Source organism: Salmo trutta, chromosome 5 (assembly GCF_901001165.1).
Source record: "Salmo trutta chromosome 5, fSalTru1.1, whole genome shotgun sequence".
Classification (NCBI taxonomy): domain Eukaryota; kingdom Metazoa; phylum Chordata; class Actinopteri; order Salmoniformes; family Salmonidae; genus Salmo; species Salmo trutta.
The window spans coordinates 61,962,502-61,980,451 of record NC_042961.1 but is presented as its reverse complement, the minus strand read 5'-3'; the positions used below and the strand labels follow the sequence as shown (position 1 = coordinate 61,980,451).

At 45.9% G+C, this 17,950-nt stretch overlaps 1 protein-coding gene across 1 annotated transcript; it reads left to right on the top strand.

Annotated features, from left to right (window-relative positions):
* The first annotated feature begins 2,123 nt into the window (after positions 1–2,123).
* gprin3a (GPRIN family member 3a) lies at positions 2,124–6,797 on the top strand. The gene is made up of 2 exons (XM_029754905.1): positions 2,124–2,731; positions 3,492–6,797. Exon 2 carries the CDS (start codon positions 3,581–3,583, stop codon positions 5,951–5,953), a length of 2,373 nt encoding a protein of 790 aa, XP_029610765.1. The 5' UTR covers positions 2,124–2,731; positions 3,492–3,580; the 3' UTR covers positions 5,954–6,797.
* Positions 6,798–17,950: the final 11,153 nt, after the last annotated feature.

Sequence of the window (17,950 nt, the reverse complement as noted above, 5' to 3'; positions counted from 1 at the left end):
AGAATCTCAAATCTCAAATCTTTTTTGATTTGTTTAACCCTTTTTTTGGTAACTACATGATTCCATATGTGTTATTTCATGTAGAAAATAGTCAAAATAAAGAAAAACCCTTGAATGAGTGTTTGTGTCCAAACATTTGACTGGTATTGTTTATGATATTATTTTGTGCTGCCTGATTTGCATGTTATTTTGGCATTAATATGTGTCACATATCAGTTTGAAGCAATGTAAAACATAATAATCATGGAGTTAATAAAAGTACAAATTTAGTCTCTTTTTTTGTTTTCTTGAGTAAGGCAGCTCCAAACTGCAGGTGTTTCAGCCTAGCTCAGTGCTTTCTGTGGTGGTGGGGCAGCCAGCAGAAAATATGTAGAGTAGGGGTTGGTAATGTTCTATAGTTGCGCCATGATTGGCTCAGTGTTCTGTCACTCATGCGGACAATACGTCACCGCAAAAATCTACGGGCGGAGCTCTAAAATTCAAGCCCCTTTGGGTGCTGCCATAGATTTACATTAGAAGTGTCCATCCAAGAAGGCTCAAGGTCATTGGCCACAGATAAAATTATATCAAATCACATTATATCTACCGTAGCTTTTATTGGACTGTACATGTTAACGTCATACTTTCCAAAATCTTAGCTAGCAAGCTAGACAAGTAATCATCATCATGAATCAAATTGACAATCTACTGGCAAATCCTTTTCAATCCTTGAAAATAAATGATAGGTAAAACGTATCGGTGCTCATCGGCCGTTGGACATAAACATTACACAAGTTGGAAATCGCAAATTCAACAATGAGTGGTTTGGAAGGAATCAGTGGCTAACTGCAAGCGTTGCAAAGCAATCATTAGCCTGCTATTCAGGGAAGTAGGTGTGTGGTCCAAGTCTGGGTCTAAGGGTCTCTTTTCCAAGCTTTCAAGGATAAACATTCACACGCCATGGGCCAGAAAAGATTGAATACTTTGGCCTTGCTGTCAATCCAGCATGACTTCTGCCGCGTTCAAAACAACTGGAAACTCAGAACTGGGAAATCTCAGGCTTCAGTGAGTTCAAGACAACTGGGAACTCGGCAAAAAACTAGCTCCGACTGGGAAAACAAGTTTTGAACTGTCATCCAACTCGGAATTCCAAGTCGGGAACTCAGGAATTTCTAGAGCTCCAACCTGAAGATCACTGACGTCACGATTCAACCTTGTTTTTTCAGAGTTCCCAGTTGTCTTGGAATCACCATAAATGCAGAGAATGCCAGACTTTGATGACATTGTTTGATGACAAAATTTGCCCACAAGGATCTCTGTGAGCACAGCACAACAAGGTGAGTCCAAAAATGTATTGTATGCTGCTGCATTAATGATGTAATATGCCAGGGAGATTTGTATACTGTAGCTAAGAAAGTAATATTAAGTGTATGTTGTGTAGTAAGCTCTTAGGAGGCCATGTGCTTCACCCTAATAATTTGGTCCCTTTCCCCCTCATAACTTAACCTATTGTTCTGACTTGGTGATGTACATGTAGCCTATAACCTGTTTAATTAAGAGAAATTGTATCATCGAATATTGTAAGAGCTTTCATTGTGTTTATATGCCCCCTTTATTTATCATACGGTTCTGACTTGGTGTACAGGGAGAATACTGTAAGAACGGCCCATGTTCTGAATTCTGTCGCTGCCATTCAAAAGTGCTGAACAAATAGTTACATTGACTACGTCCGTGTCTTAATAGAAATTACGGATAGCCTTTTATCCGCTTATCTTCCCCTTAATGCCATAGTTTGTACATCTCAACTGTCAGTAGAAACCACAAGACAGCCATACCAGCTATGTTTTCTTTTTAAAGGTAGTAAATGGGTCTGAATGAACGGTTTCGCTGCCAGACAAGGCTCACTAATAGCCAGGTGTAGCAGTGGTAAGGATTCATTCCATGGTGCTGGAAAGAAAGCTCTGCTGTTGGGACAGCTTTATGTAGACCCTAACAATTTGTGGGCACCGTTTGTCACCGTTATAGTGCAATTAATGTATTGTTTAGTGTTGTGTCGCGGCTTTGCTAGGATGCATTTACAACATTTTGGGGAGCTTGCCCCAACACGATTAACATGCTAAAATCGCCAATGTGTAGCACCAAGACCCCTTAAAAATGATCAATACACTTCTTGTGTAGGTAATACTAAACCCTCCTATTAGGAAACCCCGATGGTTAAATAGATTATAGAATATGTGAGACGCGCGACCTAGATAGCTCGGGTTCTCTTCTATTTTCCGCTCTCTGCCCCGTGATGTTTTCCTGTATCCATCCTTGAAGGCGTGGTGGCACCCCGCCGCTCTCTCTCGCTCTCTTTCTCTCTCTCTCTCTCTCTCTCTCTCTCTCTCTCTCTCTCTCTCTCTCTCTCTCTCTCTCGCCTCCCTCCCGACTCTAGGATCTCCCATCTCCATCTCTGTCTCCGCCCCAATGAATGCATCGTTTCATTCATTCATCTATCTACTGTATGCAAAGGGAAGCGAGTCGCGTTCGCTGACAAATGAACGACGCACCAAGAAGGACACGCATTGCAAGTGTATCGTTAATCGCTGTGACAAAAACTAACAAACGATTCAAAATAATCGTTGATTTCTGCTAAATAACTGCAAGAAAACGCGATCTTTCTAAGGCGTTCTGTGCCTCCCAATAGGCTGATATGGATCCCTTGCCAAGGTCGACAGTAACTTCAGGTAGTGGAATTCGAGCGGGGAGAAAGGTGCGTATGTATGGAGGCGTGTGGTTTAGTTTATTACCAGTTGATTGTGTGTAAAGCTGTTTCCGTTTCCGATATAAACGTTAATTTAGATTAATATATGTTTTATATAACTCACAGTATGTTTCAGGGATGTTTATATATAACCTATAGCCTATAGACGAGGTGAATATAAGGGCTGGTGTCAATGATGGTCCTGATAAGCTTTAGATTTGCAGGAAGATACCCCAGGAGAGGAGGGGAGGGGAGGGGAGAGGAGATGAGGAGAGGACAGGAGAGAAGGGGAGAGGAGGGGAGGGGAAAGGAGAGGAGATGAGAGGAGATGAGGGGAGAGGAGGGTAGAGGACAGCAAAGGAGAGGAGGGGAAAGGAGAGGAGGGGAGGGGAGAGGAGAGGAGAAGATGGGAGGGGAGAGGACAGGAGGGGAGGGGAAAGGAGAGGAGGGCAGGGGAGAGAAGTGGACAGGAGAGGACAGGAGAGGAGGGGCGAGGAGATGAGGGGAGAGGACAGGAGAGGAGAGGAGATGAGGGGAGGTGAGGGGACAGGAGAGAAGGTGGAGGGATATTTAGTTTTGTCACATCTGTATTTCAGAGTATCATAGTCCTGTCACTGCTCTGTTTTTATCCAAGCAAATATTGAAAATGTGTGTTGAGAGAAATCATATCTATTTTCCTATTTCTAACTTTGAAATAATAACACATGTATTGTTCTGCAATTCAAGTAGGCCTATTGACTATAATATACATTTGGTAATTCTTCACCAGGTTATCAATGTGAAGATCAACCATTGACTCCAACCAATCAATTCACTTCTAACTGTACCTGAGGGGTTCTAGAAGACAACGCCATTGCCATGGAAACGCCCCCGGGTTCCAAGCGGAGGACGGTGGTCGCACAGATGGAGTCGCCCCGCGCAGGGGGCGTGGCTATGCTTGCCGTCCTCGGCAACACAGAACCCAACGCCAACCGGGGGGTGGAGCCTAAACTCAATCTCCAACTGTCGCCAGGTGAGGCCTCGCCCCATGTCGCCGCGGATACCAGGAAGTTGAATGGAGGACGTGGAAGTGGCACCTCCCCTTCCTGTATGAGGGCTGATTGCACGGGAAAGGAGGGATCATGGCAGAGCAAAGGAGGGAGTATAGATGGGAGAGGAGGAGGGGTATTAAAACCACTAACAACGCCTGAGAGAGAGGAAGTTAAGAAAAGCAGGATCCCTATGGCTCTCTCCTTGAAGACGGACACACACTCCTCACACACCACACACACTACCACTACCAGCAGCGACCGAAGGCTGAGGTCTCCCAACATCAAACACACCACGAGCCCTAAAACACACACACACCGAACAGAACACACCTGGGATGCCAGCTCCAAAGTAGAACACTCCAGAACCCATCACTTGTCTGCGGTGAGCTCCAAACCCTCGGCTTCCAGAACCGTGCAGGGTTCTAAGGATCCTCAGAAGGGTTCTAGTTCTAAAGGTCCTACTCCACCACCTGCCCCTCTGGCCACCTCAAGCCCCAAATGTAGAACCACCGTTGACGTGATGCTCACATCAACCACCTCTGACATCATCACAGGGGGACGAGCTTCGGACTCTGACCTGTCCATGGAATCACTAGGGGTCAAGGTCAACACACCCCATAATTCTCCATTCCTGACCCCTGACCCCTTTGCCACGGCAACGGACAACACAGAGACGACTCTAGAAAACGCAGCTCGCCGACTGGAATCCAAAATGGCCGCCCAAGTCTCAGAGGGGTCGTCGACAGGGACGATGACATCACAGAGTGGCACCCGTCTGTTAGGAGGGGGAATGGCCGGAGGACCTACGCTATCCCAGAAGGCCATGCAGCAGAGTGACACGGCGGCAACGCGCGAGGCCCTGGAGAGGGACGTCAACCCCCAAGAGTATCGCTGGGGTGACGGGCGTAGCCATGACGATTGCGCGGGCGGGTTGCCGCGGGAGACCAAGCCACATGGAGCCCCGCTGGGAGACCCGAGTCACGTGGCAGACGGAAATGTCATCGCCATCACCGGCGGCAACGACGATGAAGCGTCGTCAAGCTCAACAGAAAAGGGGAAGAAAGAAATGGGAAGAAAGGAGGAGAAGGATAAACACCAGCCTCCAGGGACCGGGAGCTCCAGAGTGCGTAAAGAGGCCGGCACCATGACTAACCCCAGCGAGGTGAGGCGTTCCTGGGGTGAGGCTCGGAGGGAGGTGGGGGTTCAGGCTGTAGTGGAGGTGTGTGACCGCTCCGCCACTACCAGCCCCCGCCTGCTCACCCTCTCCCTACGCTCTCAGAGAGACAGAGACTCGAGGTCCAATGGGCTGACAGCTGGGGGTCAGAGGGGGAGTGTCCTTGTCTGTGACCTCTGCATGGACCAGCAGGTCAGAGGTCAGGGGTTAAATGGAGAACTGGGGCCTTTGATTGGTTTACAGAGCTGTCAGTCAAGGTTGGTCACACCGCAGAACCAGGAGGCGGGACTGAATGCAGTAGCCCCGCCCCTGTGCTGCATTCCTATTGGCCTAGCCCCATTCCAACACATCTGTCAGATAGACATTGAGCTCTGCAGCCAATCAGAGCTCCCGAACAGTAACGATAAGCTGCCGACCACCAATGAGGAGCTGCCGACCAGTGTCACAAACGACAAGCACCATAAACCATCCGAGACCCACAGCAAAACTAAAACCAGACAGACAGGCAATTCAGGTACCAAGACTAGCCACAAACACAGAACCCACTCCTCTCCTTCACATTCCTCCTCTCACCGGACCCACAGACACAAACCAGGCAGAGACAAACAGAAACCAGGGTTGGAATGGAACCAGACTGGATCGGACCTGTTCCAGGCAGAGCCAGCCCCAGTGAAGAGTACCACCAAACTGACTGCTGAGAACCCAGAACGAGCTGGTGACCCCGAACAGGAGAGGAAGGACTCTGGGCCGGTGCAGAACGTGGTTTGGGACGAACAGGGGATGACCTGGGAGGTGTACGGCGCATCGGTGGATCTAGAGAGTCTGGGTTTCGCCATCCAGTCACACCTGCAGTGCAAGATCCGAGAGCACGAGAAACGCATCGGAACACTACGGAAGTCTGTCTCCCAAGAGGTTCCCTCTCCGGGAGCGAAGAAGTGGAAGGAGAAGAAGAAGAGGAACGTTTTCCGGTCAATATGCCGACCGGGATGCTGCAGGAAACCTCCAGCGTCGCCCGCAGGGAAGTGATAGAACCTCGGAATGTTTGGAATGTTTACAGACGAACATTCTAATCTAGATTTGTAGATCCATTCTATAACATCACCCGCCAGGAAGTGAGAGAATTTTCGGGTAATGTTGGTGGGCATTCCAGAATGTTCACGGATGGATATTCTAGAACAACATTATAGTCACAGGAGGTTGGTGTCACTCTAATTGGGGAGGACGGACTCGTGGTAACGACTGGAGCGGAGTCAGTGGAACGGTATCAAATACGTCAAAACACGTGGTTTCCATGGTTTCCATGTTGTTCGATGCCGTTCCATTTGCTCCTTTTCCAGCCATTATTATGAGGGCTCCTTCCCTCTCGGCAGCCTCCACTGTTTCTAATCTAGAACATTCTGTAACGGCAAACCTGTTCCTGTATTTGATTACGAGGATACATTTTCTACAGTTGTTCTTGGAGTTTGTTCTAGGAGGTGGAGAAGAGATATTCAATCCGTCAACTGTTGGTAGCAAAGGAAAAAAAAAAAAAAAAACTATGGACACTTTCACGCATTATTACGACACCACGTATCTGGTGTTTAGCAAAGACAGTAGCCATACGAACAGCAAGGTTATGTCCCAGATGGCACCCTGTTACACCCTATTTATAATGCGCTACTTTTGACCGGAGCCCATAAAGGGAATAAGGGGGCCGTTTTGGGACACGGACCATGATCTATACTGTATCACTGCATCATTGAATGAAGACGATGAGTTTGTAGCTAAAACAGAAAAAAGGCATTACAATTATATGATTCTCAATTATGCATGAGTGTAGCTACATTTTACATTTTAGTCATTTAGCAGACACTCTTATCCAGAGCGACTTACAGTAGTGAATGCATACATTTCATAAAAAAAATTTCCCCCGTACTGGTCCCCCGTGAGAATCAAACCCACAACCCTGGAGTTGCAAACACCATGCTCTACCAACTGAGCCACGCAATACACAATACACTGTTTATCGACATCAGCTGTTTTTCACTGTGGAAAAGAGACTCAATATACTATATTCATATCAGCTGTTTTTCACTGTGGAGAGAGACTCAATATACATTCATATCAGCTGTTTTTCACTGTGGAAAAGAGACTCAATATACTATATTCATATCAGCTGTTTTCACTGAGGAGACCATAGGTGGTATTTTGTATAATAGTTTTAGACTAACACTAACAGAAATACATGAATAATACATTTTACTATGACACAATGGAATACACTGTATTAGTACTGTATAGGAATGCAGCAAGAACACTGTACCAAGAACACTGTAGTATAGGCCTTCACGAGTGCTTGAAGCGTCACGACAGACCCGGGTTCGATCCCAGGCTGTGTCACAACCAGCCGTGACCGGGAGTCCCATAGGGCGGCGCACAATTGGCCCAGTGTCGTCCGGGTTAGAGGAGGGTTTGGCCGGGAGAGGCTCATCTTGCTCTTGCGACTCCTTGTGGCGGGCCGGGCGCCTGCAGGCTGACTTCCAGTCGTCAGTTAAACAGTGTTTCCTCCAACACGTTGGTGCGTCTGGCTTCCGGGTTAAGCGGGGAGGGTGTTAAGAAGTGCGGTTTGGTGAATCACGTTTCGGAGGACGTATGTCTCGACCTTCGCCTCTCTCCCGAGCCCGTTGGGGAGTTGCAGCGATGAGACAAGATTGCAATTGCATATCACGAAATTGGGGGGTAAAATAAAACAACAACAACAAAGAACACTGTAGCAACAAATAACTTTATTTATCTTATATTTGATCACATTCCAAGACTTAGATATAACTTTATTAATATTTTACTGTTATGTGATCACATTCCAAGACTTCAAAATAACTTTATTAATATTTTACTGTATGTGATCACATTCCAGGACTTCAAAATAACTTTATTAATATTTTACAGTATATGATCACATTCCAAGACTTCAAAATAACTTTATTAATATTTTACAGTATATGATCACATTCCAGGACTTCAAAATAACTTTATTAATATTTTACACTATATGATCACATTCCAGGACTTCAAAATAACTTTATTAATATTTTACAGTATATGATCACATTCCAAGACTTCAAAATAACTTTATTAATATTTTACACTATATGATCACATTCCAGGACTTCAAAATAACTTTATTAACCTCATACAGTATATTCTAGCACTCCGTGTTAGCTAACTCATAGTAGCTCTACTCTGTATTTTACAGTTGGGTTGCAAAATTCCATTAACTTTCCCAAAATGTCCCAGGTGTTCTAGAAATCCTGCTTGGAAGATACCATGAATTTAAATGGAATTAACAGTCCTCTAACCAGGATTTCTGGAAAATGTGGGCTGTGGGATAACGAATGTAATTTTGATGGCCTATTTCCAGCTAGTTGTAATACAACAGGACAGATTGCCTCAGCATTTCAGAAGCTTTTACCTCCCTGCTTTTACTGTTGGTTAATATTTCATCTACTTCCTCTGTTAGAATCCCCATGCCGACACACACCACACACACACACACACACACACACACACACACACACACACACACACACACACACACACACACACACACACACAGTATATACCACGCCACAGAGCTTTTATTCTGCACTTAGAGGCCTTGCGAAGGGGGGGTGGGTGGAGGTTAGGAAGTTGTACTGAGTGTCGTGACGGGGATCAGTGAGATGAAAAACGCATGTCTCTTGTCTCTCCCACAGGACACGGTGTCTAATACTGGGTCATACTTTAGACTCTTGATGTAATTGCAACACAGTTAGCTCTGAGAGGATTTGATTGGTATTAGCAATATGGGCAAACTTCCAACCTAGCCTATCAGAGGGCAAGGTGGAAGCTATTACCATATTGCTTACACCTGTCAAATCCACTCAGATCTCCATAAGTGAATGGGCCGTAGGGTTTAGGGGTCCATTTGGTGATTGGGCCCTGTGTATTAACACTGTCATACTGATAGAGGGGGGGGGGGGGGGGGGGTCACCCCCTGTTTCTTTTAGGACTTTGAGAGCTATTTATTGTTCTATTTATATACTCTATCCACTACGGTCACATGATTTGAATTTATCTGAAAAAAAACTAAAGTCTTTCAAAATTGGAAGAAACCCCTGTGTTTGTTCATTGTTTCATTGCATGCGGAATACGTGCCCTACTTCTATTTGGAAAGGTATATGGAAATTCTCTGTTTTTCCTCGCTCTGTCTCTCTCTCTCTCTCATGCTCTCTCTCTGTCTCTCTCTTCTACCCTCTACCCCTGTTTCTTTCTCCCTCCCTCCCTCCCTCCCTCCCTCATAGTGGAGCTTTTACAGAACTAACTAGTTGTTCTGCTGTTTGAATCACAGAGGCCTGTTTGAATCACAGAGGCCTGTTTGAATCACAGAGGCCTGTTGGAATCACAGAGGCCTGTTGGAGTCACAGAGGCCTGTTTGAATCACAGAGGCCTGTTTGAATCACAGAGGCCTGTTTGAATCACAGAGGCCTGTTGGAATCACAGAGGCCTGTTGGAATCACAGAGGCCTGTTGGAATCACAGAGGCCTGTTTGAATCACAGAGGCCTGTTTGAACCACAGAGGCCTGTTTGAATCACAGAGGCCTGTTGGAATCACAGAGGCCTGTTGGAATCACAGAGGCCTGTTGGAATCACAGAGGCCTGTTGGAATCACAGAGGCCTGTTGGAATCACAGAGGCCTGTTTGAATCACAGAGGCCTGTTTGAATCACAGAGGCCTGTTTGAATCACAGAGGCCTGTTTGAGTCACAGAGGCCTGTTTGAATCACAGAGGCCTGTTTGAATCACAGAGGCCTGTTTGAATCACAGAGGCTGTTTGAATTATTCACACTGTATTCAAGTAACGGTGCATGTTCACAACAGGAAAAGAAGTAGAGCAGGGATATTTTATTTAAAGGGAGACCAGCTGGAGAAAGGCTTGATGGTGTTCCCAGATCACACACTATAGCCAGAGGAGTCATTCTATAAGGAATCAGTATAGCCAGATGAGTCATTCTATAAGGAATCAGTATAGCCAGATGAGTCATTCTATAAGGAATCAGTATAGCCAGATGAGTCATTCTATGAGGAATCAGTATAGCCAGATGAGTCATTCTATAAGGAATCAGTATAGCCAGATGAGTCATTCTATAAGGAATCAGTATAGCCAGATGAGTCATTCTATAAGGAATCAGTATAGCCAGATGAGTCATTCTATAAGGAATCAGTATAGCCAGATGAGTCATTCTATGAGGAATCAGTATAGCCAGATGAGTCATTCTATAAGGAATCAGTATAGCCAGATGAGTCATTCTACGAGGAATCAGTATAGCCAGATGAGTCATTCTACGAGGAATCAGTATAGCCAGATGAGTCATTCTACGAAGAATCAGGTATAGCCAGAGGAATCATTCTATGAGGAATCAGCATAGTCAGAGGAATCATTAGATAAGGAATCAGTATAGCCAGAGGAATCATTAGATGAGGAATCAGTATAGCCAGAGGAATCATTAGATAGGGAATCAGTATAGTCAGAGGAATCATTCTATGAGGAATCAGTATAGCCAGAGGAATCATTCTATAAGGAATCAGTATAGACAGAGGAATCATTCTATAAGGAATCAGTAAAGCCAGAGGAATCATTCTATGAGGAATCAGTATAGTCAGAGGAATCATTCTATAAGGAAGCAGTATAGCCAGAGGAATCATTCTATAAGGAATCAGTATAGTCAGAGGAATCATTCTATAAGGAATCAGTATAGTCAGAGGAATCATTCTATAAGGAATCAGTATAGCCAGAGGAATCATTCTATGAGGAATCATTATATCCAGAGGAATCATTCTATGAGGAATCAGTATAGTCAGAGGAATCATTAGATGAGGAATCAGTATAGTCAGAGGAATCATTAGATGAGGAATCAGTATAGTCAGAGGAATCATTAGATGAGGAATCAGTATAGCCAGAGGAATCATTAGATAGGGAATCAGTATAGTCAGAGGAATCATTCTATAAGGAATCAGTATAGTCAGAGGAATCATTAGATGAGGAATCAGTATAGTCAGAGGAATCATTAGATGAGGAATCAGTATAGCCAGAGGAATCATTAGATAGGGAATCAGTATAGTCAGAGGAATCATTCTATAAGGAATCAGTATAGTCAGAGGAATCATTCTATAATGAATCAGTATAGCCAGAGGAATCATTCTATAATGAATCAGTATAGCCAGAGGAATCATTCTATGAGGAATCAGTATAGCCAGAGGAATCATTCTATGAGGAATCAGTATAGCCAGAGGAATCATTCTATGAGGAATCAGTATAGCCAGATGAGTCATTCTATAAGGAATCAGTATAGCCAGAGGAATCATCTCCTTTCTGTGCCAGAGTCAGTCTGATAAGACTTGATTGTTCCCGTGGGGGGAAATGTGTTGCAGTATCACGTTCACGTTTAAAATGCTGTTAAATACTCATAGCACATGGTTAAAATGTCTAATACCTTCATTCCATGGACATGCTGGGATGTGAACAACTTTACTGACAAGAGGATGTGACTCCCTCTAGTGGACAGAAACAGACGTGAAATCAAACTTTATTAGTCACATCCCCCCGAATACAAGTGTAGACTTTACCGTGAAATGCTGAATACAACAAGTGTAGACTTTACCGTGAAATGCTGAATACAACAAGTGTAGACTTTACCGTGAAATGCTGAATACAACAAGTGTAGACTTTACCGTGAAATGCTGAATATAACAAGTGTGGACTTTACCGTGAAATGCTTATTTACGAGCCATTAACCAACAGCGCAGTTCAAGAAGAAGAAAATATTTACCAAGTAGACTAAAATGAAAAGTAATAATAAAAAGTAACACAATAACAATAATGAGGCTCTATACAGTCAATGTGGAGGCTATATACAGGGGGGTACCGGTACAGAGTCAATGTGGAGGCTATATACAGGGGGTACCGGTACAGAGTCAATGTGGAGGCTATATACAGGGGGTACCGGTACAGAGTCAATGTGGAGGCTATATACAGGGGGGGTACCGGTACAGAGTCAATGTGGAGGCTATATACAGGGGGTACCGGTACAGAGTCAATGTGGAGGCTATATACAGGGGGTACCGGTACAGAGTCAATGTGGAGGCTATATACAGGGGGTACCGGTACAGAGTCAATGTGGAGGCTATATACAGGGGGTACCGGTACAGAGTCAATGTGGAGGCTATATACAGGGTGTACCGGTACAGAGTCAATGTGGGAGGCTATATACAGGGGGTACCGGTACAGAGTCAATGTGGAGGCTATATACAGGGGGTACCGGTACAGAGTCAATGTGGAGGCTATATACAGGGGGTACCGGTACAGAGTCAATGTGGAGGCTATATACAGGGGGTACCGGTACAGAGTCAATGTGGAGGCTATATACAGGGGGTACCGGGTACAGAGTCAATGTGGAGGCTATATACAGGGGGTACTGGTACAGAGTCAATGTGGAGGCTATATACAGGGGGTACGGTACAGAGTCAATGTGGAGACTATATACAGGGGGTACCGGTACAGAGTCAATGTGGAGACTATATACAGGGGGTACCGGTACAGAGTCAATGTGGAGGCTATATACAGGGGGTACCGGTACAGAGTCAATGTGGAGGCTATATACAGGGGGTACCGGTACAGAGTCAATGTGGAGGCTATATACAGGGGGTACCGGTACAGAGTCAATGTGGAGGCTATATACAGGGGGTACCGGTACAGAGTCAATGTGGAGGCTATATACAGGGGGTACCGGTACAGAGTCAATGTGGAGGCTATATACAGGAGGTACCGGTACAGAGTCAATGTGGAGGCTATATACAGGGGGTACTGGTACAGAGTCAATGTGGAGGCTATATACAGGGGGTACCGGTACAGAGTCAATGTGGAGGCTATATACAGGGTATTACGGTACAGAGTCAATGTGGAGGCTATATACAGGGTATTACGGTACAGAGTCAATGTGGAGGCTATATACAGGGTGTACAGGTACAGAGTCAATGTGGAGGCTATATACAGGGGGGTACCGGTACAGAGTCAATGTGGAGGCTATATACAGGGGGTACCGGTACAGAGTCAATGTGGAGGCTATATACAGGGGGTACCGGTACAGAGTCAATGTGGAGGCTATATACAGGGGGTACTGGTACAGAGTCAATGTGGAGGCTATATACAGGGGGGTACCGGTACAGAGTCACTGTGGAGGCTATATACAGGGGGTACCGGTACAGAGTCAATGTGGAGGCTATATACAGGGGGTACCGGTACAGAGTCAATGTGGAGGCTATATACAGGGGGTATCGGTACAGAGTCAATGTAGAGACTATATACAGGGGGTACCGGTACCGAGTCAATGTGGAGGCTATATACAGGGGGTACCGGTACCGAGTCAATGTGGAGGCTATATACAGGGGGTACCGGTACAGAGTCAATGTGGAGGCTATATACAGGGGGTACCGGTACCGAGTCAATGTGGAGGCTATATACAGGGGGTACCGGTACCGAGTCAATGTGGAGGCTTTATACAGGGGGTACCGGTACAGAGTCAATGTGGAGGCTATATACAGGGGGTACCGGTACAGAGTCAGTGTGGAGGCTATATACAGGGGGTACCGGTACAGAGTCAGTGTGGAGGCTATATACAGGGGGTACCGGTACAGAGTCAATGTGGAGGCTATATACAGGGGTACCGGTACAGAGTCAATGTGGAGGCTATATACAGGGGGTACCGGTACAGAGTCAATGTGGAGGCTATATACAGGGGAGTACCGGTACAGAGTCAATGTGGAGGCTATATACAGGGGGTACCGGTACAGAGTCAATGTGGAGGCTATATACAGGGGTACCGGTACAGAGTCAATGTGGAGGCTATATACAGGGGGTACCGGTACAGAGTCAATGTGGAGGCTATATACAGGGGTATCGGTACAGAGTCAATGTAGAGACTATATACAGGGGGTACCGGTACCGAGTCAATGTGGAGGCTATATACAGGGGGGTACCGGTACCGAGTCAATGTGGAGGCTATATACAGGGGGTACCGGTACAGAGTCAATGTGGGAGGCTATATACAGGGGGGTACCGGTACCGAGTCAATGTGGAGGCTATATACAGGGGGGTACCGGTACCAGAGTCAATGTGGAAGGCTATATACAGGGGGTACCGGTACAGAGTCAATGTGGAGCTATATACAGGTGGTACGGTACCGAGTCAATGTGGAGGCCTATATACAGGGGGTAACCGGGTACAGAGTCCATGTGGAGGCTATATACAGGGGGGTACCGGTACCGAGTCAATGTGGAGGCTATATACAGGGGGTACCAGTACAGAGTCAATGTGGAGGCTATATACAGGGGGTACCGGTACAGATCAATGTGGAGGCTTATATCAGGGGGTACCGGTACAGAGTCAATGTGGAGGCTATATACAGGGGTACCGGTACAGAGTCAATGTGGAGGCTATAATACAGGGGGGTACCGGTACAGAGTCAATGTGGAGGCTATATACAGGGGAGTACCGGTACAGAGTCAATGTGGAGGCTATATACAGGGGGGACCGTTGGTACCAGAGTCAATGTGGGAGGCTATAATAACAAGGTGTTACGGTAACAGAGTCAGTGTGGAGGCTATATACAGGGGGTACCGGTACAAGAGTCAATTGGGGAGGCTATATAAAGGGTGTACCGGTACGCGATCAATGATGGAGGCTATATACAGGGGGTACCGGTCCAGAGTCCAATGTGGAGGCGATATACAGGGGGTACCGTCAGAGTCAATGTGGAGCTATATACAGGTGGTACCGGGTACCCGAGTCAATGTGGGAGGCTATATACAGGGGGTACCGGTACAAGAGTCAATGTTGAGGCTATATACAGGGGGTACCGGTACCGAGTCAATGTGGAGCTATATACAGTGGGTATCGGTACAGAGTCAATGTAGAGACTATATACAGGGGGTACCGGTACCGAGTCATGTGGAGGCTATATCAGGGGGTACCGGTACCGAGTCAATGTGGAGGCTATATACAGGGGGTACCGGTACAGAGTCAGTGTGGAGGCTATATACAGGGGGTACCGGTACCGAGTCAATGTGGAGGCTATATACAGGGGGTACCGGTACCGAGTCAATGTGGAGGCTATATACAGGGGGTACCGGTACAGAGTCAATGTGGAGGCTATATACAGGTGGTACCGGTACCGAGTCAATGTGGAGGCTATATACAGGGGGTACCGGTACAGAGTCAATGTGGAGGCTATATACAGGGGGTACCGGTACCGAGTCAATGTGGAGGCTATATACAGGGGGTACCGGTACCGAGTCAATGTGGAGGCTATATACAGGGGGTACCGGTACAGAGTCAATGTGGAGGCTATATACAGGGGAGTACCGGTACAGAGTCAATGTGGAGGCTATATACAGGGGGTACCGGTACCGAGTCAATGTGGAGGCTATATACAAGGTGTTACGGTACAGAGTCAATGTGGAGGCTATATACAGGGGGTACCGGTACAGAGTCAATGTGGAGGCTATATACAGGGGGTACCGGTACCGAGTCAATGTGGAGGCTATATACAGGGGGTACCGGTCCAGAGTCAATGTGGAGGCGATATACAGGGGGTACCGGTACAGAGTCAATGTGGAGGCTATATACAGGTGGTACCGGTACCGAGTCAATGTGGAGGCTATATACAGGGGGTACCGGTACAGAGTCAATGTGGAGGCTATATACAGGGGGTACCGGTACCGAGTCAATGTGGAGGCTATATACAGGGGGTACCGGTACAGAGTCAATGTGGAGGCTATATACAGGGGTACCGGTACAGAGTCAGTGTGGAGGCTATATACAGGGGGGTACCGGTACAGAGTCAATGTGGAGGCTATATACAGGGGGTACCGGTACAGAGTCAATGTGGAGGCTATGTACAGGGGGTACCGGTACAGAGTCAATGTGGAGGCTATATACAGGGGGTACCGGTACAGAGTCAATGTGGAGGCTATATACAGGTGGTACCGGTACCGAGTCAGTGTGGAGGCTATATACAGGGGGTACCGGTACAGAGTCAATGTGGAGGCTATATACAGGGGGTACCGGTACCGAGTCAGTGAGCAGGGGTACAGGATAGTTGAGGTAATCTGTATATGTAGGTGGGGGCGAAGTGACTATGCACAGGTAACGAACAAACATCGGTGGCGATTTTTTATGAATTGTTCAGCAGTCTAATGGCTTGGGGGTTAGAAGCTGTTGAGGAGTGATCATACTATCATTATAAATCTCACAGAGACAGGCAGGGATCATACTATCATTATAAATCTCAAAGAGACAGACAGGGATCATTCTATCATTATAATCTCACAGAGACAGACAGGGATCATTCTATCATTATAAATCTCACAGAGACAGACAGGGATCATTCTATCATTATAAATCTCACAGAGACAGACAGGGATCATACTATCATTATAAATCTCACAGAGACAGACAGGGATCATTCTATCATTATAAATCTCACAGAGACAGACAGGGATCATTCTATCATTATAAATCTCACAGAGACAGACAGGGATCATTCTATCATTATAAATCTCACAGAGACAGACAGGGATCATACTATCATTATAAATCTCACAGAGACAGACAGGGATCATTCTATCATTATAAATCTCACAGAGACAGGCAGGGATCATTCTATCATTATAAATCTCACATTATAAAACTCACAGAGACAGACAGTGATCATTCTATCATTATAAATCTCACAGAGACAGACAGGGATCATTCTATCATTATAAATCTCACAGAGACAGACAGGGATCATTCTATCATTATAAATCTCACAGAGACAGACAGGGATCATACTATCATTATAAATCTCACAGAGACAGACAGGGATCATTCTATCATTATAAATCTCACAGAGACAGACAGGGATCATTCTATCATTATAAATCTCACAGAGACAGACAGGGATCATTCTATCATTATAAATCTCACAGAGACAGACAGGCGAGTGCTACAGTTAAAGGGTAAACACACCAGAGGAGGCTGGTCGTAGGAGCTATAGGAGGACGGGCTCATTGTAATGGCTGGAATGGAATACATGGAACGGAGTCACATGCGTATTTTCCATATGTTTTACGTGTTTGATACTGTTCCATTCCATTCCAGCCATTACATTGAGCCCATTAGAAAACAAAGGGAAAGAGGGAATCCTAGTCAGTTGTCCAACTGAAAGCCTTCAGTTGAGATGCGGGGGGGGGGGGGGGGGGGGGGGGGGGGCTGCCTTAATCGACATCCACGTTTTTGGCGCCCGGGGAACAGTGGGTTAACTCTCTTGTTCAAGGGTAGAACAACAGATCTTTTGGACCTTGTCAGCTCGGGGGATTCGATCCAGCAACTTTTTTTGGTTACTGGCCCAACGCTCTAACCACATAAAGTACTTGGTGATGGAAAGACCGCTGGCAGAGATGCACTGTCGACACGGGACAAACTCACCTGAAGGGAGCGGAAAGACGGGGTTAGAGAGGGAAGAGAGAATTTCAATTGCTTATCTATTTCATTTGCTTTGGCAATGAATGTTTCCCATGCCAATAAAGCCCTTAAATTGAATTGAGAGAGAGAGAGAGAGAGAGAGAGGTCAAGTCGCCCTGACCACAAATACAAATTCCATCTAGACAACGTTCTCCTAGAGCACACAAAAAACGATACATACCTCGGCCTAAACATCAGCGCCACAGGTAACTTCCACAAAGCTGTGAACAATCTGAGAGACAAGGCAAGAAGGGCCTTCTATGCCATCAAAAGGAACATATAATTTGCCATACCAGTTAGGATCTGACAAAAAACACTTGAATCAGTTATAGAACCCATTGCCCTTTATAGTTGTGAGGTCTGGGGTCCGCTCACCAACCAAGAATTCACAAAATAGGACAAACACCAAATTGAGACTCTGCATGCAGAAATCTGCAAAAATAT

Bases quoted from the DNA above. Each gene is read 5' to 3' on its own strand.
- gprin3a (XM_029754905.1), top strand. From the start codon at position 3,581: ATGGAAACGCCCCCGGGTTCCAAGCGGAGGACGGTGGTCGCACAGATG.